This window comes from Eublepharis macularius, chromosome 10 (assembly GCF_028583425.1).
Source record: "Eublepharis macularius isolate TG4126 chromosome 10, MPM_Emac_v1.0, whole genome shotgun sequence".
In the NCBI taxonomy this organism is placed as follows: Eukaryota; Metazoa; Chordata; class Lepidosauria; order Squamata; family Eublepharidae; genus Eublepharis; species Eublepharis macularius.
Genome location: NC_072799.1, coordinates 72,046,740 through 72,073,603, shown reverse-complemented (window position 1 = coordinate 72,073,603; position 26,864 = coordinate 72,046,740). Strand labels below are relative to the sequence as shown.

The window sequence follows — 26,864 nt, the reverse complement described above, 5'->3', positions numbered from 1 at the left end:
TTCATTATAGAAGTTCTGCAAATGTTCCAAAAAAAAAGACAGCGAATTAAGCTCCCTTAGATCTGCAATTTATAAGGCTAGCATGGGAAAGAGAGGAAAGGGAGGAAGAAGAGCAAAAATGTAATTAGAGACTGAAGGCTGGATGTTGACAGCGTACAAAAAGCAAGAGTATAGGCAAGAGGTTACTACTTCTCAAATCAGCTGTTTCCAAATTCATCTCACATTCTGAGAAATATGTTGTAAGTGCAATGACCTACCCAAGATCCACAAGCTGAGGTTTGTCTTTTTGACACCGGGGGCAGAAGTATGTCATCCTGCTATTCTCTCCTAAACGGCACACTGTAATCTTTGCCCTACATTGCCCGCAGCTGGGGCGCTTGTATACTTTGTAATGCTTGTATAAGGCCGATCCTGTCTTACAACACTGGAAGAGAGAAAAAAAATATATTCGTGTCTTTTAGAAAAGCAAATACACAGCAGGTCACTGTGCAAACCAATATTTCTCCATGACTACTTTTTTAATGTCCGTATTTATAAGATGCCCATGTTCTTGGCCATTGTGTAGAAGTTTCATAAAAGTGAAATTCCACTATTACTTATTTATATAGGTCAAAATCCAAGAATGGCTTATCAGCAGTTTCGGGGTTCTTTTGTTGTTGTTTTTTGTTTACTTCTTGAAGGTAAAGAAAATATCAAAGAGCAAACACACACACTGACATATTTTCTTTAAGTACTTGCTTATCATCCACTGTATGAGCAGGTGTTTTATTAGAAAGCTGTGCTGATTTATTGTGATTTTATCTTGTATATTTTATCTTCTGTTGTAACCCGCCCTGAGCCCGCTTGTGGGGAGGGCGGGATATAATAATAATAATAATAATAATAATAATAATAATAATAATAATAATAATAATAATAATAGTTACCAGTTCTCTAGTATACCAAAACCAATGGCACCTGAGTGCTTAACAACACAGTGAAGATCCAAGTTATAGAGTAAGCACAAACCATCCCAGGACTGAACCAATACAACATGCAGGTGGGGGGAAATACATGTTTGAATGCTCTCACATGTTAAAAATCAAAACAAAGGATTCTTTGGCTGCTTTCACACACACTGGATAATCCACTTTCAATGCACTTTTAATCTGCAACTGGATTTTCCTGTGTTAAGCTACTAAATCGCTGCAAATGACTGCATTGAAAATACAATTGCATTATCCAACATGTGTGAAAGCAGCCTTAGACACACCCACCAACTAGCACGAGAGATTAGAGAAAAAGACTTCTTCGGGATGTGCTAGCTTTCTGCATTTACGGAATTTTTGATGCTGGGAATATTCAGTCATACAAAAACCTGGCTACACCTGCAACAGGTACAGCCCTTGGAGAACAGTAACAACTTTTTCTGAGTGCGTAAATTGACTAACTTAGGCATTAGAAGGTCTCCAGTCATTTTCCTCTAGATTCCATTGGCTGTCCCCAATGAGCCAAGAGTCAAATGGCAGGGCAAGCTATTTTTAAAAACATTTATACTAATGAATACACATATAACATTTACATTTTAGTGCAGTTTTATAGGGTTTTTTGTTACCTTACCCTATAGAAGAGGAGAGTGAAATCTCGAATCATTTTCACCAAGTGACGGATCTGCTCATCTGTTAATTGGCAAGCCTGTGATTTAGGAACAGCGGTTTAAAACAACATATGGCATCTGACAAAGGGAGCTCTGACTCTCAAAAGCTTATACCCTGAAAATCTTGTTCATCTCTAAGATTCCGCTGGACTCGAATCCTGCTGTTAAAAACAACAGTGAAACATCTCCAAAAAATAGTACGCACTCACAGGTGCTTCCTAATACATTTCAAACAGGGACATAGTTATGACCAGCAGCTCAAGCTTAAAGAGTCACACTACTTGTAATGGCAAAAGCAAAGGCATTATAATCAATAGCTAAATGGACAATAATGACTATCAGTCCCATCTTCAAGGAAATAGGCTCCGGTGCTTTGTGATACTAAAAATCTTGGTTATAGCTGAGCCATGCCACCCACCCACCCCGAACTCCCTTCCTCCCCAGATCAATGCAATAGCTGTTATACTCAACCAGTTTTATGTATTTCATGGTAAATGTTTGGACCTAGGCCATACAAGCTAAAACAAGCACACAAATAACCTTTTATCTATTTCAGGAAATAAATTATTGTTTGGCTTTTAGAAAAGAGCAAGAGTCCAGTAGCACCTATAAAACAAACAAAATTTGTGGTAGGGTATGAGCTTTTGTGAGTCACAGCTCACTTCTTCAGATAACAGCTAAAACGGGAGTCCATCTGCCTTGTTTGGCTTTTAGTTTTAAATGGAGTCTGCTGTACTGACTTGGTAGTGAAAAAAACCAGTAAGAAACTCACCCAAAGTACAAAGAATCCTTATGCCATATGGCAGCACAGTAATATTTTTTCCTCATAAAGAGCTCTGGATGCTTGAAGTTATCCCAACTCATTTGAAGCACTAAGACTTTTCATCAGGGAATTATTTTATTGCACTGCATATGGCATAAAGACTTCTGGACCCTTTGTGGATTGCCACTACTTCTTCCCCCGTCCATTTAAGCCTGTTGGAAGTGTTAGAGGATAAAAATCAGGCACAGTTAAATACTAGCTGGGGACTCCAATGAAATCTTTATCATTGCATGCCCACCTCTCCCATTTTATTAGATAGTCCAAAATTCTTCTGTTTCCACAGATCACCATGGCAAAGTAAACATGGCTTCCTCACTTCCATCTGCTCTCAGCCTCTGAACAGAACTGAGCTTCTTGTGTGGGTTTTTGAGAGACATTTGGACCTTGCTGGACTCTATTTTTTTTAAAAAATGAGGTGCCTTCCATTCTTTGCTTCTTCCCCCTGGAATACAACTGCTGTAACCTAACACCTACACCTAAAGTAGATCCTATGAGCCTGTCATTATCTAACACCAAAGGCTGACAAGACCTGATCTGGACCTGTAAAATCTACTTTTTTCCCCTCCATAATTTGTTTTAGCCTGATGAGGAGTTCTGATGAGCTCAGAAGCTGGCACAATGTTTTTTGTCATTTTGATTGGCCCTAGATATTACATGGATTTTGTTTCTTTCTCAAGGTAAACATGGGCCACGTTGACACTTATTTGCTTAAATTGTATGATGCTATCTTGATTTGTTAATACTCTGCACAGCAATCTGAAAGACTGCACATACTCTAACACCTGGATGGAGACCACTGTCAAAAAGAGCTTCATTCTTTATTATGTTTCCCACTCCAGGTAGAACTGTTTGATCGAGCAACACATCACATAACAGGCGGCCCTTCTGCTTCTTGATCTCACTTTCTGCTCTTGAAAAACTAAACTTCGGAGAGCATACATCTAAGCCTTCCAGCATTCTAATTTTCTGTTCACTTTCAGCTGCATTACTGCAAGAAAAAGACAAAGAAAAAAGGAACACTATCAAAATGTGTTACTGTACGATGATAGAAATGACTCGTGCAATTAAAACATTGAACTAATTGTGGAAACTAATGGATTAAAATACTGAAAGGTAACTTGTGCCAAGCTGCCCCTGTTTCTAAAGAAGTTACTCTTGCTTTGGTGGTTCCATCTCAAAAAAAAAAAAAAGAGACAAGGCTAAAAAAAAAAAGGAGTGTTAAAATAAAGGTATTTCTTTTTTTCCCATATCAAGAAATATTTAGAAGCGGTGAGGAAAAGACTAACAGGTAGCAGGGAGAGATACTCAAGTATACTCTTTCTGAAGGTGTTGGAACTCAGGGTCATACAATAAAATGAACAGACAATGGGTTCTGAATAGATACATATGTATTTACTTCATTTATGCCTCACTTTTCTCTCCAATGGGGATACAAAGCACCTTATAACAGTCTTTCCTCCTCCATTTTATTTTCACAACAACCCTGCAAAGTAAATTAGACTGAGAGACTGGCCCAAAGTCACCCAGCAAGCTTCCATGACACAGTGGGGATTTGAACCTGCGTCTCCCAAATCCTAGTTCTGCACTCTAGCCACTACACCACACTGGTATGCTGACAAAGGAGGAGAATTGATATTGTAAGCCTCTTCGTGTGCCCTTTGGAAAGAAGAGTAAAGATACAAACATCTAAATCAATCAGTATTTGGAAATATTTCTATATACAATGCAATAACTCAGCTGCTGAAAGCAGCAGAGGGTGGCCCCTAGTTTGTATGAATTAGACACTTAAGGAAGATGGACTACACCCAGGGCTTTTTTTCAGCTGGAACGTGGTGGAACGGAGTTCCGGAATCTCTTGAAAATGGTCACATGGCTGGTGGCCCCGCCCCCTGATCTCCAGACAGAGGGGAGTTTAGATCGCCTTCCATGCCACTGGAGCAGTGCAGAGGGCGATCTAAACTCCCCTCTGTCTGGAGATCAGGGGGCGGGGCCACCAGCCATGTGACCATTTTCGCCAAGGGTGATTTAAACTTTTAAAAACTCCCTCCTTGTTCCAGCAGACCCAAAATGACATCACTGGCCCTGGGTGCATGCGTGCACTTTGCGCGTGCACATGTGGTACCACAGGCACCACCTCCTGCTGAGTTGCCCCCTGTGCTGGCAACCCACTGAGTTCCACCACGTCTTTTCCCAGATAAAAAGCCCTGACTACACCTAAAAATAGAACACTATCCATATCAAGGGTCTTTTTACCTTTGTCAATCTTTTCAAATAAAAAGACAAACAAAGGTAGTGGCCAAGCCACAACTGGAGGCACAGGGATGCCACTATCCCGACAGAATATCAAAGATAAGTCAAGGTATAATCAACAACAGCATTATCCAAATTTATAAATAGGCAATACAGCTCTGCTTAGTGTATAAAGCTATACTTAATAATCTAAAATTCATACAAGATCTGATAAACAGCCAATAAATACCATCAAATACCATCAATATAGTAACTTAGGGCCAAACTACAAGTGACGAATGACACAGGTTGGACACTTGTCAGCTTCCCTCAAGTTTTGATGGGAAATGTAGGCAGCTTAGCGGAACGTTGGACAAGTGACAGTTGAAAAGTCCTTTGGACAGCAGTCGGAGAGCCAAGCTGCAAGACCAGGCTGCCTACATCTCCCATCAAAACTTGAGGGAAGCTGACAAGTGTCCAACCTGTGTCATTCGTCACTTGTAGCCTGGCCCATAGTCAAGTCCGTTCCTTTAAAGGTGAAGATTCTCTATTTCATTTAGGTGCCATTGGAAAAATGGAGTCCTCAAACCAAACAGTCACTATAAACAATGTTGTGCTGTTTTTTCTTTTTCAGATGGACCAGGATCAAGGGGGCGTGGCTCAAAACCACACCTCCTTAGCCCAACAGAGGGCTATTTGAACTACTTGTTTCATCAAACACTTCTTCAGGGGCTTCAATGTAGGTCCACAATCCTTTTCTGTCAAGCTTCAGAGGGTGAAATCTAAATGAACTCCAAGGTTCAGGCACCACAAGGCACCGCAAGATATGTGTGTGTGTGTGTGTGTGTGTGTGTGTGTGTATATATGAATCTTTTCATATATATATGTGTGTGTGTGTGTGTCTGTATACAAAAGCATGCATACACATACAAGTAGTGAACCCACAAGGACTTGTAGAGGTTATCTCATTCTCCCCTCCCTTACCATGTCCTCTTTCACTTCCTTGCCCTCCATAGCCTCTCCTGCTTTTCCTGCTTCCTTCTCTCCTTCCCACCCACATTTGGATGCCCCCTGTCTTCAGCTTTCCCTACCCCCTGGCAGCTTCTACCCTATGGCCCAGTTGCATAGTGCTGGCTGAGCTGGGTCCAGTTGCATGGTGGGGAACCTGCAAGGACTTGTGGAGGGCGGGGGGGACCTCACTTTTCTCTGTATCTCTTTCTACATACCATTTCCTCTCTCCCTCTTCACAACAGCCTCCATATACTCATCTTTCCCTACTTCTTTCTCTCCCCCTGCCTTTTACTGACAGAAACCAAGCCTGGAATACTGGACAAACTGTTATAGTTGCCTAGGAACAGCCACTGAAGGCAGCTGGTTAAAATTTTTATTTTAGGTTTTTTAAACACCCCCCCCCCGCTTCCATTTTTTTTAAAGTGTTCAGATTTTTATGCAAACCTGGGGCATTTTCAAAGTGTGCATTTTGTCTGCTCATGGTTCCTATCTCTGGATTTAAGTATCCTCAGATCTTTGTCATTTGGCTATTAGTATATAAGAAAATCCCCCACTGCTCGCAAGAGCTTAGGCCAGCCTCACCCATATCAAAGCTAAAAGAGCAGTTGCATGAAAGAAAGGCATAGCTCTCAGACATGTGTCACAACTAATGGCATGAATAAGACGCTGTCAGTGATTGCCGACTGCTCCAATTAACTGATAAAGACCAAGGTGAGGCTGCAAATCAGTACTCTACTGGTTCGAATCCCACTACTAAGCTTAGTAGGTGTCCTTGGGTAAGCTACTCCTCTCAGTCCCAGCTCTCCAGCTGTATTGTGGGGATAATAATAACACTAACTTGTTCACCACTCTGGGTGAACTGCTCCACTATCTTCAAAGGCACCAGCAGAGTCATGAATATCTCTCGAGCCCTTCATCTTAGACTTGCCAGTGAAGGAGACTTCTCAATGTCTTTCCAGCTATAATGTTTGAAAATAAAGTGTTATTACTCCAGCTATATATCATCTGTGTTTGTGTGGTTTAATTACTGCACTCCTTCAATACTCTTATTGATAACAGTGGTAATCCCTATTAGGATAACCTGTTTGTTAGCATCTCAAGAATCTCTATTGTCTACTGTTGGATATGGATAGCTTTATTGTGCATCATTTGATTCAGCAAATAAAGCAATAATTCTATATAGTGTCCGTGGTCTATATGATAGGAAAAGCAAACTTCTGTCCAAACTTATTTACAGATAAAGGGGGTGCTAGTTTACATTTGAAATTTTGATTATGGTAGAAGCATATGGCTATTCTGCATTAAGCATATGTGATCTTGACTCTGGGATTCTTAAAAATTTCTTTTCCTCTAATCTATGAAGCAAATTGAGTGGACTATAAGCAAGCTTTTCACTTGATTTAGGCTGCCTTAAGCGATTTGAGAATAGCACTCACGTTATTTCCCTCTTCCGGAATATGAACACACAATTCACAGGAAAGGACAAGTTGCTTTACCTAAGTTCTACAGCTGTATCACAGAAATAAACCAAATCAGCAGTAAGTTGTATTTCCAAGACAGCTGGTGTTCCACTTCTGTTTTGGCTTGCATCTGAATTTATGCACAAAGAACCATTCATGCCAAAGTGAATCCTAGAAGAGAAATATACTTTTGAAGGAAAATTCTGCTCACAGTTCAGAACTTTTTAAATGTTGCATACAATAAGCAGTAACAGTAATATACAAAGTGGTAAAGGAAAAATGTAAGGCCACAATCCAGCATTTTAAAAATTAAATGTGTTTAAATCTCAAATCCAATTGATTCCAGTTGAGGAAAGTACCTAACTTTGGCTGGATTATGCCATATATCACAGTAACAATGGAAAAGTTATTAATCTTTCCTCCCTTCTTTCACATTTTTACTGTCACAATTACCTTTAAAACTGAGTTTATATAATCAATATGTGCAGTTATTTTTCTATAGTTAGTTACTTACTGACTGACCAACCAACTGGAATTTCAGTATAAATGCTTTCCTTTATGGATAGCAATACATAAGATTGTATGGGATGGGATTATCACCACACCATGCCCTGGCTGACTATCTTGACTTTATACATCCCACCTTTTTTAGGGTCTGCCTCTAGCCTGAGAAATATTTTATAGGTATCGCTGTAGGTCCTGGCTGCAGTCCCCCTGGCTTGGATTTTTATGGTTTTTTATTCTTTATAATTTCTATTGTTGATTTTTAATATTGTGTGGTTTTTACACTGTGAACACCTTGAACAGATCTCCGAAGAGATGGCACATAAATTTTCCAAGACTATAAATCTGCATTTTCAAAGAAGATCTGATACACTGGCCAAAATATTTGAAACATAAGTTTTGTTTTAACAAATATGAGTGATTTACCAGCCATAACAGTTGCAGAGAAAAATTTAAATATGCAAAAGCAGGTTTTGCTAACAGTTTGGACAATATAAGAAGATTCAGAGGGACTGCAGAGCCGGAATTCATAGTCTAGTTTCCAATGTTTCTCTACAAACCAGAACCCTGGCTCTTTCATATCTATATTCCCTAAGGTTTTATCTTCATTTTACGATTTCTCATTCCCAGAAAAAGATTCTAAGACCTGAACAAGAGAGACAGCAATTAGAAAAAAGAAATCAAACAGATGGGGAAAAAAATTAGCTTGTATAAATTATTCTCTTCACATATTTTGAGTCTCTTAAAATGCTGATTCATTGATGGGGGGTGGGGAATTACACACATAAAAGTTGCTCACTTTCTACTCAACTATTTTCCCAAAGGGGGGAAAAAATCAAAAACCATAACAGGAGTCTAGGTGATGTTCCAAACTGAAAAACAACCATAAATCCTGAGAGCATACTAGGAAGTAGTTCAAACTGGAAACTATACAATAAATTGTAAGAGATGATAGTCAGTCTACGAACACCGCAGTTTAGATTTCCCAGGCAAACCATACTCCATTTTCTTTACTTTTTCTTTGGCTTGCCTTGTCTCTCTGTTCCTAAATATGCCTGTCACTGGAGGGACATTGCTCGACTTCCCAAGGCTTTCACATCCTGTTTTACTATCAGAATCCTTTCACATGCAATATAAAAACCTGCGTCAGCTACCTTGTCTCTACAAATAGATGTTATTCCACAGCTTTCTTTGCAAGATATATAATTTGCCTCCATAACTGTTGAATCATCCAGAAATGCTTTTCCTTTGGGGTCGGCCAGCCCCGCACTTTTCACTGCTTTCCCTATTTCGCACATAACTCTTCAGATCACAACTTCCAGAACAGTCTTCCCTTCAGTAAGCTAAAGTACAAGAAATCCAGACCAAGTTTTTGCATTGGTCTAAATCACAGGCATTTCAGTAGGGCATATAAGTATTAAATACCATATTTATACGAAAGGAAAACCCTTTCATATAAATATATGAATTTAAGGCAACCCACCTTTTTTTGCAATGGGACATGAGGGGGAAAATGTAGTCTTCCTTTTAAGTGAATATTATTTATTTTATTTGATTCAGTTTATAGCTTGCTCTCCCCGCAAGGAGGCTGAGAGTAGATCACAACAATTAAGATACATAAAAGATAAAACACTAGTAGCATAAAAATACAGTTTGTTAAAACATCCTAAGCGCAGCACACATATTGCACAATCCCATCTTCAGTCGATGGTTGTTGTGGGTTTTCCGGGCTGTATTGCCGTGGTCTTGGCATTGTAGTTCCTGACGTTTCGCCATCAGCTGTGCTGGAGGGGTCTCACCCCTCCTGAGTAGATACAAATGACCTGCCAACATCTTTTCCACACTGTGACACTGAGAGACCTCTGTCTTTTGGTGCTACACCTCTGAAGATGCCAGCCACAGCTGCTGGTGAAACGTCAGGAACTACAATGCCAAGACCACGGCAATACAGCCTGGAAAACCCACAACAACCATCGTTCTCCGGCCATGAAAGCCTTCGACAATACATCCATCTTCAGTCGTTTGGACCAATGGGACAGGGTAGCCAACTCTCAAATGAACAAAACAATCAAGGCGGCATGTGCCCCCCCCCCCCCTTGGTAGGAGGCTGGTTGTGTAATGTGCCTGCCTCGACCACCATAAGCCTGGCAGAACATCTCCGTCTTACAGGCCTGGCAAAATGGCAACAGGTCCCACTGGGTCTAAGTTTCCACAGACAGAGAGTTCCACCAGGTTGGTACCAGGGCTGAAAAAAACCCAGCCGAGGCAAGAGTTCAACATGGGACAGTCCTAATATTATTTATTTGTAGACAACCTATTACAAACGCTTATCCTTTTAACTTCTGGAAAACTCATATAATTAACTATTAGATAGATCTAGGCAACATTTCAAAGTAATAGTGGGTCTACACTAATACAAGTCAAGACAATGATGATCGCTGTAGCCAGTGTGAAAAAATTTACAGTAAGCCAGCGCGTGAGGATAGTCTTCTTTACAGATTGCACTTTGTTGATAATGTTAAAAATGACATGAACTCTTCTTCTGTACAATAGCATACGTGTATATCTTTCTTACCTCAAAGCTAGTTCTCCAAAGTACATGAAAAGTTCTTTCCCCAGCGTTTTCACTCCAGCGTACACACATCCATTAAGCACACTTAAGAAATCTTGACAAGAAACCTTATTTCCAATTGCCTAAATGATTAGAAAAAAATGTTTATTTTTAATTGTAAAATACAATAAGCAAAAGATATTTTTAAAACTTAATTTGAACACGTTTACTCATGTTCATGCTAAGATAAGCAGAAGTACTGTAAAAGACATCAGGAAGGGGTTTTTGGTACCTAAACAAATAGAAGAAAAGTGAGAAAGTAGAGGTGTCCGACTGTGGCCACTGAAGGGCTGCAAGATAAGACTAAAAGCTGAAAACTGAAATCGCTGGTTACATCGGTTAAAATCAGAAGGAAAGATTCTTCTTTTAAGCACACTGTGTGGCCCACAGTTGCCTAAAACAAAGGTTAGAAAAGCATACAGAAGAGCCCTGATAGATCAGATTGGTGGTCCATCTAGTCCAGCATCCTGGCTCACACATTTATCCGGGGGGGAGGGGGGGCAACAACAGCATAGAGGCTGAGGCCTTCCCCCGAGGATGCCTCCAGCCAGGGAATTCAGAGGTGCAGTTCCTCTGATTGCGGAGGGTCCCTTTAGTCGCCCTGGCCTAGTAGCCGCTGACAGACCTAGCCTCTGTGATACTGTCTAATCTCCTTTTATAGCCATCTGTGTCTGTGGCCATCCTGTGGCAGTGAAATCCACTTTTTAATCCCTTGTTGAATAAAGAAGTATTTCCTTTTGCCCGTCCTGAATCTACTGCCCATCACCTTCATCGGATGCCCTCAAGTTCTAGTATTTTGAGAAAGGAAGAAGTAGTTTTCTTTCTACTCTTCCTACCCCATGCATCCTACTATATAAAAGGCAAGCCATATTACCGATGTCTCAACTTTTTATCCTCGCACAGGCGCATTACCAATGACTCTGGCCTCGAGGCCACTGCAAAACACTCGCTTGCTACCAAGAGGGGCCAATGGCCTAAGCACGCCCCTCAGCACCCTCCCGCTCTGGCTTCCAGGCTGCTGCAAAGCGCCTGCTTGCTGCTGGGAGGGGGCCCACCAAATCAGTTTTCTAGAGCCTATTATATTTTTTCACACAATGGGTATTTTTTCTAGTAATTTTATAAATCTCCATCCCATCATGCCCCTCTTAGTCATCTCTTTTTCTAAACTGAAGGCAGCAGACAGAGTTCAAGTGAGCTATTTGCAACCGTTTTATTTCAATGATATCAGGGATCCCAGAAGATCTGCCCTATCTGGTTGACCAGACCTAGGCCTGCTTTCTTCAGCAAAGTTCACCTGACATATGTACAGTTGCCAATTCCAAGTTGGGAAATTCCTGGAGATTCAGTGGTAGAGCCTGGTGGGGGCAGAATTTGGGGAGGGAGCTTAGCAGGGATGTAATGTCAAAGTCCTCTGAAGTTGCCATTTTCTCTGGAGAAACTGATCTCTGTAGCTTGGAGATCCATTAGAATTCTGGGAGAACTCCACCCTTCACATATGGCATATGCCTTCCAGTCATAACCAGGGAGCAATGTACAGTACAGTATTACCACAGCATTATGAGAATTCTGGCAAAGCACTTAATCCATACTTGTCACCACCTAGAAATGAACTATGCCAGGCCTGGGAGAAGAAGGTTTCATTTTTATCATATATGTATGGGGCGAAGCATCCATACCAAAAACACATTTACAAAGCAAGCGATCGTTCTTGGTCTCAGGCAAGTTGGTTCTACCTCAGGAGAAAAGGACAGATCTGATTAACAACAACAACATTCATTTATATACCACCCTTCAGGGAAACTCTACACCCTCTCAGAGCGGTTTACAAAGTATGTTATTATTATTCCCACAACAATCTTCCTGTGAGGTGGGTGGAGCTGAGAGAGCTCCAAGAAGCTGTGACTGACCCAATGTCACCCAGCTGGCTTCAAGTGGAGGACTGAGGAATCAAACCCGGTTCTCCAGATTAGAGTCCCACCACTCTTAACCACTAAACTAAACTGGCTCTCTTAAAAAATGTGGTTCTTGACACAACAAAAGTGTTTAGCTTAAAATGGCTGCTCCCTGCGTCAGAGCAAACTTGTGTTCAAAACATTACTGAAAGGGACTTAATTTTATCAGACGAGAGACAAAATGGAAAGCAACAGGAAACTATCAAGTAATGGCTTCTCCTGTTAAGCAAAGTGCAATTTATTTAATGACATGAGCTTCTGAATGCTACTTCCACGTTAATTTTTCATTACAAAAATGGCTGACACATGAAAGCTGTTTGAGTAAAAAAAATTATGTCAGATTTACACCTGTGTCTACTCAGAAGTGAGAAGCTGATGTGCTAAGCTGATTCTAGATACCATCTTCTTTCCCCCTGTACAGTTTTTTAAAACATGACTGACTGAATAGGAACACTCCTGAGAAGAGTTATCAGTGTGACAAGGTTGCCTTTGTTCACATGCAATTCAACTGAATTAACTATTTCAGTCACAAACAAAAATATTGGGGATCTCTTCTGAAATGACAGAGAACTGGTTCTGCTGCTCTGTTTAGATCTCCACGTGTTCCATGTTTCCTGCTGGACTAAAACCACATTTACTGCTCTCTCCTTCTTTGTAAATGGCTTCAAGCTGGCAAAAGATGAGGTGGCCAATTACGTAAATCAAGGCAAACAAAGGTTGTCGATTCATAGAAAACAAGTAAGTGCAATTGCTAGTTAAAGAAGAGGGCTGGCAATTGGCACCTGAACTTGTAGATACCTACACTGCGGATAAGGAAGAACACTTTAGGGTAAGAGGATCTCGCTGTATGTTGATATCAAGCACCATCTATTTCTGCATTATGTCTGAAACAATAAACAATGATAATTAACCATATTCTCATATATAAACTGGTGTTAAAAGAGATTTTGTAACACAGTATTCGGCTTTGGTTAAGACATAATGTCCAAATGGCAGCTTTAAGGCAATGTTTAAGGTAGAGCCATCAGCCCAACAGAATTAAAAAAACAAAACAAAACATTTCAGACAAAAATCCGTTGAGGATTTCGGTCTAAAGAAGCTGAACACGGCCTCAGTGACATTTCGCTATTCGTTTGCCACACAATTATAAATATGCTGACATTATTTATGAAATATCTTCCTTGTTACATAAACAATGGTAAATAATTGAAGGACCTAAGGTTGCTGTTTTCTCAATGGCTTAATTTGCTTTTTAATTTTTAAATGTCTCTGTGAAATAAACAGGTTGTAAACTGAAGGTCATGGTGTGTATTATACTTTTCAACAGGACAACGATGCGCTGCTGGCATTAGAATCAGATTGTAGACGGGAATAACTATAAACTTCCTTCAGATACTGTTTTTCCATTGACAGGACTCCATTTGAATAGTCCAGTGCCAGGTGATGTTCGATAACAAGACAGCTCCCCGTTGGTAAATGGCAACTGAATCTATCCAAATGGGCTTCTAAACCAGTCTGTACTTGTTCCCTATCAAGCTAAAAGCTCTCCAGTAGTCAAAAACTGTGGCCTGACAACTGTCCTATTTTTTGCAGCCCTGGCCAGGTCAGAGAGTTCATCCAGGCCCTGGTGAGGGATACTGTACAAGAAACTTGATTGCCACAAAATAGCAAAAAAATTATTCTGATAAATATATCATCTAGGGAGCCTGGAGCATGCCATTGGCAATGGCTTTACTTTCACTATATCTTTACATTGTTTACAACACGCACCCAGTTCCCAAGCTTCTTAGGATAATAAAGGTGACACCATCTCTAACATTTGATCTGCCAGCATACTGATTCCCAGTATGGAATCACGGACACCATTTCTCATTATACAGCCCCTCCGCTATGATTGATTCTAAATCATGAGAATCACCATTTCTCATTATAGAGCCCCTCCGCTATTAAGCATCACAGGTTGAATGGTTGACTCTGCAAGAGAGTTGCTAAAAATTGCTCTGGGAAGGATGTCGCTAACTCAAAAAGTAACATTCAACATCAAAACTCCCATTGACATGAACGGCTGCACCACTGGTCTCTCAAGGTCAGTATTGTCTATTCGGCAGCTCTTCAGGGACTCAGACAGAGATCTTTCATATCACTCACTCTCTTTGTCATATCTTTTCTTGACACTAATAAAGAATTTGTAGGGACAAAAGCCATCGAGTGGTTTCTTCCCACCCAGTCACCATCATGCATCCCAGCCAAGTTCTTAATGCTTATCTGAGGGCACATGAAGACTCAGACATCATTTATAAATGAGAATGGAGTCTGAGTCTACACAAACAGCGGAAGACCATGTATGATTTGCATCACTGACTGAACCAGAGAAAAAACTTCATTCATTTAGAGTATTAGTGAGATGAGTTATAGGCTTCCCACAAACGTACTAGTTTAATACATGTTCAGATTTCGAGGTGAGGGGAAAAGGTCACCAAGAAACAGCATAACCAGAAACAACTCTTCTCATGTGATCTACCAATATAGCCAAACTCAACTCAACCCATGTCCAGGCACAATGCCTGGTGCCGTGTCACTGCTATTTTTCTTGGTGTGCAGCTATAGGGCTGTTGGAAAAGGAAGAATAATAATTACAGTGTTACTGAGAAGGAAACACAATGATATAACAAGAGCCCACATAAGTTTAAAGGACTTTGCAAGTTTCAAACATGCCAACCCCTTCCCCAAGAAGATTTGTCTGTTCCCGTCTTCCGCCAGCAGGTGAAGATATGTTTTGCCTGGCATTCTCTCAGTGATTCCCACATCATGTATAAGTTTGTTGTCTGATGTTTTATATAGAATCATAGACCTGGAAGGGATCTCCAGGGTCAACTAGTCCAATCCCCTGCACACTGCAGGAAATTCACAACTACCTCCCCCTCGCACCCCCAGTGACCCCTGCTCCATGTCTAGAAGATGGCAAAAGAACATATACATGTTTTTAGCTCTGGCTTTTAATTGGTTTTATGATGTATTTCATTGTGCTTTTAGGCACCTTGGCATCCCTGATTGGGCAGAAAGTCGAGTGATCAATGTTGTAAATAAAATACAAACCCAGACCTGGATAGCCCAGGTGAGCCTGATCTCGTCAGATCTCAAAAGCTAAGCAGAGTCGGCCTTGGTTCGTAATTGGATGGGAGACCTCCAAGGAAGACCAGGGCTGCAGAGGCAGGCAATGGCAAACCATCTCTGTTAGTCTCTTTCCATGAAAACCCTGCCAAGGGTTGCCGTAAGTCAGCTATGACTTGAGGGCATTCTCCACCACCAAAAAAAATAAAGAAATCAAATGTGAAGGACAATGACTGACTAGCTATGCCAAACGTGGACGCTACACGCCAGTTTACAAACCTATACAGAATTTCCTGTGTTGGACACAGCCTGATGCGAGAGCACTTTGAGGATTATGCTGCCCGTAATGAAGTTTCCTTGTCTGCATTTGAACAAAGTCAGGAGGGGGAAGAAAAGCCCGTCTCCATCCACCCACCCCACCAATCAGAAACACAGCCTCGGCTCTTCACAGCTCATTAACCCAAGCTGCTCATTTATATTCCAACATCTTTTCTCCTATAAAGTTCCATGAGCCCCAACAGAGTAATTTTATGCTGGCAACACAAGTGATCAAAACTTGTAGAGAAAATTGCATGCTGTGTACATGGAAAGCAAAGAAAAAAACACCCTTGTCCTGCTCATTCACACCAACAGCGTGCCTCATTAGTACATTTTTAAGCAAACAAACAAGTCTGTTCACGCAGTAAAAAAAATTTTTTTTCTGCAGGCCAATTTTTGTATGTGATCTTTTCCTGGACAGTGTTATTTCCTAATGACAGTTGCTCTATGGCGGCTATTGTATAACAGGCTTCCTTCTAATAAATTATATTTTAAAATTTGCCATCTTTCTAATTAGGCAAAATGACTTGAGGACACTTTCCTCATTATTCCTTACATGTGTTAGATGTTTGCCGGAGCTGCACCAACTCTTCAAATTAATCACACTCGTTATGGTTGATTTATTATGTTAATGACAAGAATATATTACAGATTGCTGGTTGTTTCTTTTAAGTGTTTGGGGCAGGGGAGAGAAAACAGTTGCTGGAAATCTCTTCAAACTCACGATTTACTGAGGAGATGATTGTGTCAGTTATACCAACCAATATTTTGTCAGTCCACTGTGGTTTTTTACAATACTAGCACACCAAATTTTCTTGCATGCTAATAAAGGAACATCTATAAACTGGAAATAGATCAAGATGGGTAGCCATGTTAGTCTGTCTGTAGCAGTAGAAAAGAGCAAAAGTCCAGTAGCACCTATCAGACTAACAAAATTTGTGGTAGGGTACAAGCTTTTGTGAGTCACGGCTCACTTCTTCAGATGAAGAAGTGAACTGTGACTCACGAAAGCTCATACCCTACTGTAAATTTTGTTAGTCTTATAAGTGCTACTAGAGTCTTGCTTTTTTTCTACATCTACAAACTGGACATCCTCCCATTCGGCCACAGCACAGTAACAGAGTTGACGCATTACAAAGAATGGTGCAAATGTGACCTGCAAAACTGAAGAATCAATACAGCAGTACATCTTAATACAAAGCCAAATTAAGGCCTAGTAACAAACTTGGCATGCCATTATCAATGAAACTACTTAACAAGGTTGTTTTTTTTTTTAATGCCGGCCCAGTTCTAAAGTTTCAGGGGATTCTCTGTAGCAGTGGTCTCAGCCTTTAAGGGCCTGGGACCTCCCAGCTACAAGGACATGACATCAAGGTCAGGAGCCAGGAAGAAGGGGAGGAAGTATTATGATCTCATCACCGTCAAGGTCAGGACCACAGGCAGCAAAACAGAAAGACAGGAGCGGGAGACAAAAGCTGGGCACCAAGAGATGTACCACAGTGGAGGAAGAGTCAAGGGTCAGAGTCACGGAGGAATCCTTTCCACCGTGACTTCATCTTTCCATTCTATTCCACCTTTCGACATGCGTGAAAAGAAAAGCTGGAGGCAGGGCAAAAGGCAGCCCCTGAAAGGGTGGCTCTACAGGGGCTTGCACGGCATGAATTGAAGACTGTTAATTGTTAGTATAGGAAATGGGTACCTCAGCAGAAACAACTGGGGACTTGCTAATCCTAAAAGCCTAGTTTAGGAAGCAGTGTTTTGCACTGCAATAATACACTACATAAGAGGTGCCCTGCTGGATTCAGCATCCTGGTAACCAACTGGGCATAGAGGCCAAGCCCTCTCTCTGATATCAGGGTCGTATTATTCATAAGGTGGACTAGGCCGAAGCCTAGGGGCCCAGCAGGGATTAGAGACCTGTCATTTTTTTTTTTTGCTGAGGCACACCCCCACATAAATTACAATTAATTGATTTTCTTATATAACCTCTATTAATAAGATCATTAACAGCTTCCTTATTGAAGTGAAACAAACTGTCTCTTATATTAAAACAATTGTCCATACATTATATATTTTAATAATTAAAATTTTATTCACTTCAAAATATTACAGTATTGAACAATTATACTCCCAGAATATGCTTTCCTGAAGAATTCTACTCGTGCAATAAAAAATACTTTTAAAATTGTAAACAGGATTCTTCAGGAGACCCTCAAAATGGATATAGGGATATGTACTGCGGTCTAATACTTACCGTACCAGGGTCAGGTTGTCAGCTGTAGTAGGGTGAAAGACTGAAGTGCCGAAAGGGGCCCGAAATACCTGAAAGCCTCGGGGCCCGGCCATGGGCTAATATGGCCCTGCCTGATATTTCCTCCTAGCACAGGTATTCAAAGGTTCCCTTTAGTCATCGTGACTATTAGCTGTGGATGAATTTAACTTCCTTGAATCTGTCTAATCCCCTTTTAAAGCCACTTATGCTAATACAGCAATAATAAGAATCAGTCCACAGAATACTTGCATCCAGGTAAGACGAGAACTGCATTTCAGAACTAGTTTTCAAAGGGAAGAATTAGGAAGCCTCGGGGATTTAAACCCCTGATCTCATTTATTAAAATATCCCTGTTGAATGATTGGAGAAGCAAAGGAGACTTCGCTAGATTCTCCCCCGCTGCAATTATTAAATTAGTTTAACAAACTAGGCAGACTGTAATACAACTGCTTGCTGTTGTGGGGAATGGTGATTGTACTTATCTTTGGAGAGACAGCAGTTCAGGCCCATTAAACTCAACTTTTCACAATTTCTCTCTCAATACCCATATGGCTGTGTGTTTGTGTTAATGGCACCTGAAGAATAACACTTCCTGCATCTGATGAATCAGTACACAAATCTAGTATAGATTAATCTGGTATAAACCTAGTTTACAGTTTGTCAAAAAGAATTTAAAGTACACCAATACTAATTATTTTTGCAGAATGATGCCAGTTCTAAGGCAGTGCCTTGCACCCCAAGATTGGTTTCAACTAGACTTGCCAACCTCCAGGTATGGCCTGGAGACCTCCCAGATTGACAACTGACGTCCGGACTACAGTTTCCTTTAGAGAAAATGGCTACTTTGAAGGGTGGGCTGTACGGCATTATACCTCACTGAGGTCCCCCCTCTCCCAAAACTCTGATCTCCCCAGGAGCCTCTCCCAAACTTGAGCTGGCAACCCAACATACCTAAATTTGAATCATGTGATATGATATGGAAGACAGTGGGGAAGAAAATATTTTGTGCATGGTCAGAAACCTCCTTCCCTATTATGTCACATAATTCAAATTTAGGTGCTGAAACTAGGGCCGATTCCAGATGGCCAGAAATTGCGGTTTTTCTGCGGAAATAATCGCTTACCAGCCACACGTTCACTTTCGTCTCCATCCGCTTTGTCTCGCAGCGTGCCGTGCCATCCCGCTTCCGGATGTTCGCACGGCCAACTGAGGTACCCAGATTGGTTGTTTCCTCCCCGTCACAGTTGACGTTGGGGGCCTTCATTGGTTCGCATTTCAGTTTTTTAAAAACAATTTTTTTACGTGTTTTGCGCAAATGCGCAAATATGCAGGTATGCGAATACGCAGCGTCAACTTTTGTGCATTTGTGCATTTGTGCGCATTTGTGCAGTTCGATATGCGCAAACGTGCAACTGTGCAAATGGCGCCCGGTTTTAAAAAAAAAATTAAGGGAATATTGTTGCCGGCCGGCCGGCAAAGAAAAGAGGGAAAGGGGAGGGCCTCTCCACGGCGACGAAGCATCCAGAAGTGTGCAAACCCGCAATATGGCGTTCACACCGTCCGCTTCTGGAGCGCAACACAGCGCCATGAACCGGAGGTAAGCAGGGACTGGACATTACGGGTTTTTACGAGTGAGGTCGCTGGAAAAGCGAAAGCACTCGCTTTATTTGTGCCCGTCTGGAATCGGCCTAGGGCTGCCAACTCAATGTTGGGAAATTCCTGGAGAATCAAGAATCAAAACTGTTTAAAATCAAGCCCTTCCTTGCCTGGTGCCACCGTAGTGTAGGGTTGCCAGCTTCAGGTTAGCAACCTGTCATTAGCCGGTTGGTTAACCCTGTAACAGAATATAATATAATAACACAGGTATCTGTGATTGGTTTTGTATATCATTGTTCTAACTACTGAGCTCTTAATAGTTTCATATATGCACTTTAAATATACAAAGTAGCACGACCGTTAATTGCCGGTTGTTTCCGGTGGAATTTTCTCTTGCTGCTTTACCACCTGGAGGTTGGGAACTGCGGTTGCCAGCTCCAACTTGGGAAATTCCTGGAGACCTGGGGGGGGGGGTGAAACCTGGAGAAAGTGGGGTTTGGGGAGGGAAAGGAGCTTGGCATGGCATAATTCCATAGAATCCACTCCCCAATGTAGCCATTTTCTCCAGGTGAACTGATCTCTGTGGCCTGGAGACCAGTTGTAATTCCGGGAGATCTCCAGCCACTACCTGGAGGCTGGCAACCCCACCGTAGCGGCACTGCTAAACCCCAGCGGATTATTTGCATTCGTCCCGGAGTCAGCTGCTATTTACCGAGTGGGCGGAAGAAGCGACGGCAGCGGCTCCGGGCCGGCGGGGCGACAGCGCCGTCCCGCGCACGCTCTTCACCACCTGGCCTGGAGCTACGCGAGCGCGGAGCCTCTCGCCGTTCCGCGTGCAGCCCGGCCCTTCCACCATCCTCACGCAGAGGAAAGACCCGCGTCTTTGGGGGAGCAGCAAGTCCAAGGAAATTCCGGCGAGCGGGACTGAGAGCCGCGGCTGCCCTCGTTCAAATTTGGCGCCCGGGATGCGTTGCCGCTGCTGCTGCTCCGCCCAGGCTCTTCCCCCGCTTCCGCTTCTGGCCGCTGGGATTCAGATTTAGCGGCGTGCAGGCTGCGGAATAAGGAAAGAGGCAAAAGCCTGGCGCTTGGGGCGGCTGCTGTGAGAGACCCGGGGGTGGGGGGTGGGGGAATCTGCAAACAAGGCTGCAATCGGAGCCAGGCTGATGGGGGGGGCTGCCCTCGAAAGGGGGGTGTACTAAAAGTAATGCCCAGAATGTCCATTGGGAACAGAGGCCCATTGGGTGTAATGAGAGCCAGGAACGCCATCTGACTTGCATGGGCTTTCATTGAAACACGTTGCAGAGCATAAAAGTAATGCAGAACTGGTTTAGAGAAACCTGCTCCGGGCCTGGAATGAGCCCTGCTCATGTCTCCTAGTCCCTGGGAGCAGCATAACTGTTCAGCGACTGGGATGTGAGCAATGCTGGTCCCTGGGATTGGAGCAAAGGACAAAAAAGAGGAAGGATAACAACATTTGAATCGAGCAGAAAGGCATCTCCTACTAGTCCTTGAGACTTCTTGACAGTCCTATATCAACATTCCTGAATACAGCAGGCCACATAACCGCATCGTTATCCTTACCACAGAATGAAACAGTAGCATTTCTGTAAAACTTGATCTGCCATATCTCGCCCATACATAGACCCCACGTATCATCCTGTGCGTGTTCTTCAGGAAAGGGGACCCTTTGCCCCAGCATCTGTTGAAAACTTAGAATCATTGGGTTGAAACCAACCAGCTTTTTGGCTGGTGAAGAAGGAGGGGGTACTCTTTAGACCCCCCCCCCCAAGCTATGCTGGGGATAACAGGCAAAACGGAGTGTGGGAGAAGAGCTGTAATAAGGCGGATAATGGAATGGAATGGAAAAGCTGGTTGGATCCTACCCTCAGTGCCCACGTGAACCAACAGACTTCTGAACCTTTGTTGGCAACTAAACTTTATAGACTGATGTTTTCAAATTGAACGTAGCTTACAGAATGCCAGTTGCCTTCCTCGAGGCAGATCATAAATAGGTGACTCTCTATAGTTTTCTGAGACCATTCCAGCCTCACTGTTTGGGGGTGGTTATTTTTTTAAGCAGAGGTTTCATTGTTGCTTCATTCTGCTCATTGTATGGATTTTGTGTGTGTGTTACCCCTTTAGAACAGGGCTTTTTATCTGGTGGTATGTGCCAGTACACAGTACCACCCTCTCTTTTCATAATACCACCAGCTCTTTCAGCAGGACCCCAAAGAAGAGGACATCATGAGCACCGGCACTTGTTTTTAGGAATTTACTGAGGCTTACTTTCAAGAAAGTGTTTTTAGGATTGCAGACTCTGGCCTGTGCATCAGCCCCTCTCTCCAATGCATGCACACTCCCAGGCCTTTTTTTCTAGGAAAAGAGGTGGTGGAACTCAAGACCGCACAATGACATCACTTTGGGTCAGCCGGAACAAGGGGGAAGTTTTTTAAAGTTTAAATTGCCCTCATCAAAAATGGTCACATGCCCCGTGGCCCTGCCCCCTGGTCTCCAGACAGAGAGGGGTTTAGATTGCCCTCCACGCCATTCAGAAGCGCAGAGGGCAATCTAAACTCCCCTCTGTGTGGAGATCAGGGGGCGGGGCCACGGGGCATGTGACCATTTTTAAGAGGTGCCAGAACTCCGTTCCACCGTGTTCCCGCTGAAAAAAAGCCCTGCACGCTCCCAAACTGCAATTTGGGGATAATTTTACTCACGTGACTTAACAGGGATGTTGTTAATGTGACTCTGATATGGCATGTAAAGCATTTTGAACACAGAAAGGGGACTGACAAGACTGCCAATGTGGTCTAGTGGTTAAAATGTTGGACTAGGAGCTGAGAGACCTAGGTTTGAATCCCCAGTCTGCTATAAAAACTTGCTGGGTGACTTCAGGCCAGTCACACAGTAACTTGCTTCACAGAGTTATTGTAAGAACAAAACGGGGGATGGAAACAGCTTGAAGATGTGGAGAAAAAGGTGAGCTATAAATGAAGTAAAATAAATACTATTTTAATTGTTGCAAAAATCCAGGTTCATGGCCTGCGAGTTTGTCTGAAGGACAGTTCATGTAGCCTTCAATGTGCACGTTTGTGTATTTGGTGATGTATAGAGATGAATCTTGGATCTGTGTGCCTTCCTTCCTGATTCCAGTAGCACTATAAGCCTTACAGAATTTGTGGTAGAGTATGAGCTTTCGTGATCACAGCTCACTTCTTCAGATATTCACAAGAGCTCATCCCCCTACCACAAATGTTATTAGTCTTATAGGTGCTACTGGACTCTTGCTCTTTTCTGCTGCTACAGACAGACTAACACGGGTATCCATTTTGATCTACCTCCCTCCCGATTGTGCGTGATCCCTCTGCCACAAGAAAATAGATGGAAGAATTCTGCAAACAAGACAGAAGTTTACACCCCACTTGACATGCTAAGCTAGAGAAAAAATATTTAATTGTGCCACAATGAAACATCTTCAATCATAGGAACTTCTTTTGCTAGATCTCTGCTGTGATCTGCCAGTCAGCATATCAGAGAATGCTAACAGGGAAGCCCTAATTAAGTAATGGTTATGCCAAGGAATTTTCTCCGTGCCTTTCTGCGTTATCCAAATGCCAGGGTTCCAGGTGCCTTCTTGCAAGCCTTTATCAGCTGCCTGCATATGTGCAGCACTTCATTTTAATTAGCCTTGAGATCCAAGTCTCTGATGGAATAGCAGGGGTCCCTAATTATCTTCACAAACTAGTAATCTGCCCAGAAAATGAGGAATGAATAAGGCATTCGGCAGTCAGAGGCCAGCGGTACAATCAAGGAGAAAAGCTGAAAAAGTGAGAGATAAAGAAATAGGTTTTTCAGTGTCTTGTCAGATTTCAAAGTAGTTATAACAATCATTGCTCCAGAGGAGTTAACTGTGTTAGTCTGTAGTAGCAAAATAGTAAAGAGTCTAGTAGCACCTTTAAGACTAACCAACTTTACTGTAGCATGAGCTACAGTACTGCATTTGACGAAGAGAGCTGTGGTTCTTGAAAGCTTATGCTACAGTAAAGTTGGTTAGTCTTAAAGGTGCTACTGGACTCTTAAAAATCATTGCGTTACATCTTTTAAAAGATGGGGTTGATTTTAAATATTTCATGTCTCAACATTTATACACTCAACATGCATGTATGTCGTTTGAGATAGCATTTGATCTTTATGGTCATTATTTTAATAATTTATTTCACCATCGTTGTTTCCTCCAAGATGTAAATGTTGATGAAATGAGGCCTTTTGCTCTTAGAATGCTTTTAATATATTTTTTTTTTAAGGACTCAACCCATCATACTATATATGCAATAATCCTTAGACTTGGTAATTAGCTTGCACAAATTTGTAGGCTGGATTTGTGATAAAATTTGTCATATTGTCTAGCGTGCCATCTTCCGTGTTTTCATTTCAGCCTGCTTTGTTGAATGCAAGTACTGATGTTGTGGGACCATCGTAAGTTGGATCTTTGGTCCTCGAGGGTAATGAATACTGCTCAAGATGTTCAGTACCTGTTGTTATATCCCTCTGGAATATTACAAAGCTAAGTGGTTTCAAGAAATCATCTCCTGCTGTTTCTGTCTTTTAAAACTGACCTTTCCCAACTGTTGGATCATTGGTATTTTCTTTTCAGTTCCTGAATACCATTAGGAATATCAGATAGTACACACTGTGAGTTTCCAGGTATTGGCTTTCCCCCCTCTCAGAGTACTCTATAGTGTCGCATAACATCTGGAACTAAAATGAATTTGAATAAAAGTTCAACTGTACAGATTTAAAATATCAAAATTCTAGGTCTCAGCTTTTTAATTTGTAAATTAAAAACTACAACTTTATGCTTAGTGAGAAGTGTGGGATCCACATCTTGACCGAATTAGGTCAAAATGGAAATATCAGCGACCAAGTTCAATATCGTCATGCTATAACAGAAGCTGGTTGGAATGAGGAGTTGTGATTCAAGGGTCTCTCCCTGGGGTAGCCAACTTCTGTGTGTTCCCTCACCCTTTACTAATTCCCGCTGGATGAAGATATGATAATCCGCTGCCACCACTCCATAGGGTGTACTTTGGGAGAACCTGGAGCAGCAACTCCCCCCCCCCTTTGATTCCACCTCCCACTTCCAGTATCATGAAGAGTGCAGTGCCTGGATGAGTGAGTGAGTCAGATGTGAAGCCCTCCAGAACCGCTCTAAAAGCTTTATTCAAATTGCATCCACTTAATTGCATTAAAATTGCATTTCAGGAAAATGGTACAAAAAGTGGTTACCAACCCGCATAAAGGAAAAATGGCTTCAAAGCAATGAGAGGTTTGCATACCAGATTAGGGTGAATGTGATCGAGGCCTTCCCAGAAGCTTGAGCCGTGTCGCAGGAGGCTCTGCACAGATGCTTCGAGGACAGCTGGTTGGCTTGCACTAGGAGAACAGTGTTTGTGTCTGTGAGGCATGCTCATTCATTCTCTTGAAGGACTAATAAAAAAGAAATGAAAGAGAAATCTTTTTAAAAGAGAAGAGAATAAGAGGAATCAATGGCTATATTGTAAAAAGTGAATTTTAGAAAAAAATTCCACTCCCCATAACAACGCTAGATTGAGGACCTCTCAGAGCTGAAATACACGTTGCAAAATTCTTGGGGATGCTCAAGTGCAGGATTTTATGTGTGGTCCTCAGTTCCTTGCTTGGTGCACGTGCATGCCGCTTTCACGGGAGCTCCTTTTATATGATCACATCTGCAAGTGTATCTGGAGGGCAGATCCCTGCGAGAACAAGTACCATAGCCTCCTTTGACTTGCCAATGTGCATTTCTTTAAGGTGTGAGAAAATGTCAAGGTCTGCATTTCAATGAATTGAAGTGGGAGGTGGGGGAAACTGGGACCCTTTTAGCAGTTAAGGAGGAACTGATATTGAACGTGTAAATGTGTTCACATGGAGCAAATTGAAGTGTGACTAAGCGAGCAAGTGCCTGGAAAGTTGGAGTCAGGGCTATGCACACTCACACCTGAGGTGAAATGTCCTCCATTGTACTGCAAATCATGAGTGTGTCTATTTTACTGGGATTTTTAAAAAAATGGCAGCTACAAGATGAGGGGGTAGGGAAAATATCATGGGTAAAGTGGTGGCAGAGAGTGCCGTCAAGTCATAGCTGACATGGTGATCCCTGGTGGTGTTTTTATGGCACGAGAATAACAGGCAGTTTGCCATTGCTTGGCTCTGCAACCCTGGTCTTTGTTGGAGATCTCCCATTCAATCACTAACCAAGACCAACCCTGCTTAGCTTCTGAGATCTGACGAGATCAGGCTCTCCTGGACTATCCAGATCACTGCCATGTGGGTAAAGTAGCCATTGGTTTTCAAGCTGTATTGGATGCGGAAGGAGGGGTGAGCTCTTCTAGTTCTTCTAGAAACTATACCACTATGAAAAAGAATTAAACACAGCAGAGCTGAGCATTTTAAAAGGCTGTGAAAAATTGGCTGTGTTAAACATCTGCCTACCTGAAGGGTGATGATTATAAATGGAAAACACTGGAGATTTAAAAAATAAATAAAATCCCCATTTAAAAAGAATGAAAACTCTGAACTTTTAAATTATTGATATTAGCATACCGGACTAAGTTGACAAAGGCCCTGAATGATCTCATAAGCTGCTTAGGATCAACACTGCATTATTGATAATGAAACTTAAAAGGCTTAGCTGTTCTTTATGTAATCAAAAGTAACTCTTATGGACATATTGCAGTCCAATATTGCATCAGTAAACAGTCTGAACTCTATCAATAATCCCTTTAAATGCCTGACATCATACACAGTCGCTGTAATAGAAGCCAGGAAGGTGGCAGATTCAGGTAATTTCCAATTGCCTTCATTTTCACCCCCAAACCAATCCTGTAATTGAATACTAGACGAACCTCTATTGTGCAGAGCTGATAGCATTCTTCATCTCCTGCCCTTCAGTAATACTTAGCCACATCACCAATCGACTCAAAACTGCTGAGCTAACAGATATGAAACAGGTGAGGTCACACCTTTTACCAAGTCTTCCTCTGAATGCAAATTTTAAGCAAATATGGGTGCTTTCAGATAACCCCTTTTTTACTAATGCTGTGCAAGCATGAGTTTGATTCTGTTCTAACAGCACCATGTGTAGTCCTTATGTGAGCACCTTTCTTCCATTATGCGGGTAAGTTTTGAGTGTGAACTTGGCCTTCATTGTGGCATTCAGTTGAGCAGAAGCCTGGGTTGTGCAATTTCTCCCCCTCCTAATGGAGATGTTAGAAAACGAGACTGGCAATGTCTCTGGCTCAGACCTTCAAGAGTACATACAAA

At 42.1% G+C, this 26,864-nt stretch overlaps 1 protein-coding gene across 1 annotated transcript in view; it reads right to left on the bottom strand.

The window, feature by feature from the left end:
* NEIL3 (nei like DNA glycosylase 3) overlaps positions 1 to 20,473 on the bottom strand; it is a 32,262-nt gene extending 11,789 nt beyond the window's left edge. The window contains exons 1-6 of the mRNA XM_054990398.1: positions 20,236 to 20,473; positions 10,239 to 10,357; positions 7,196 to 7,330; positions 3,234 to 3,447; positions 1,600 to 1,674; positions 258 to 424 (exon numbers count right to left, since the gene is read on the bottom strand). Coding sequence (XP_054846373.1) covers positions 258 to 424; positions 1,600 to 1,674; positions 3,234 to 3,447; positions 7,196 to 7,330; positions 10,239 to 10,357; positions 20,236 to 20,379 — 854 coding nt within the window. The 5' untranslated portion in view covers positions 20,380 to 20,473. The remainder of the gene's footprint in view (positions 1 to 257; positions 425 to 1,599; positions 1,675 to 3,233; positions 3,448 to 7,195; positions 7,331 to 10,238; positions 10,358 to 20,235) is intronic.
* Between the last annotated feature and the right edge of the window lie 6,391 nt (positions 20,474 to 26,864).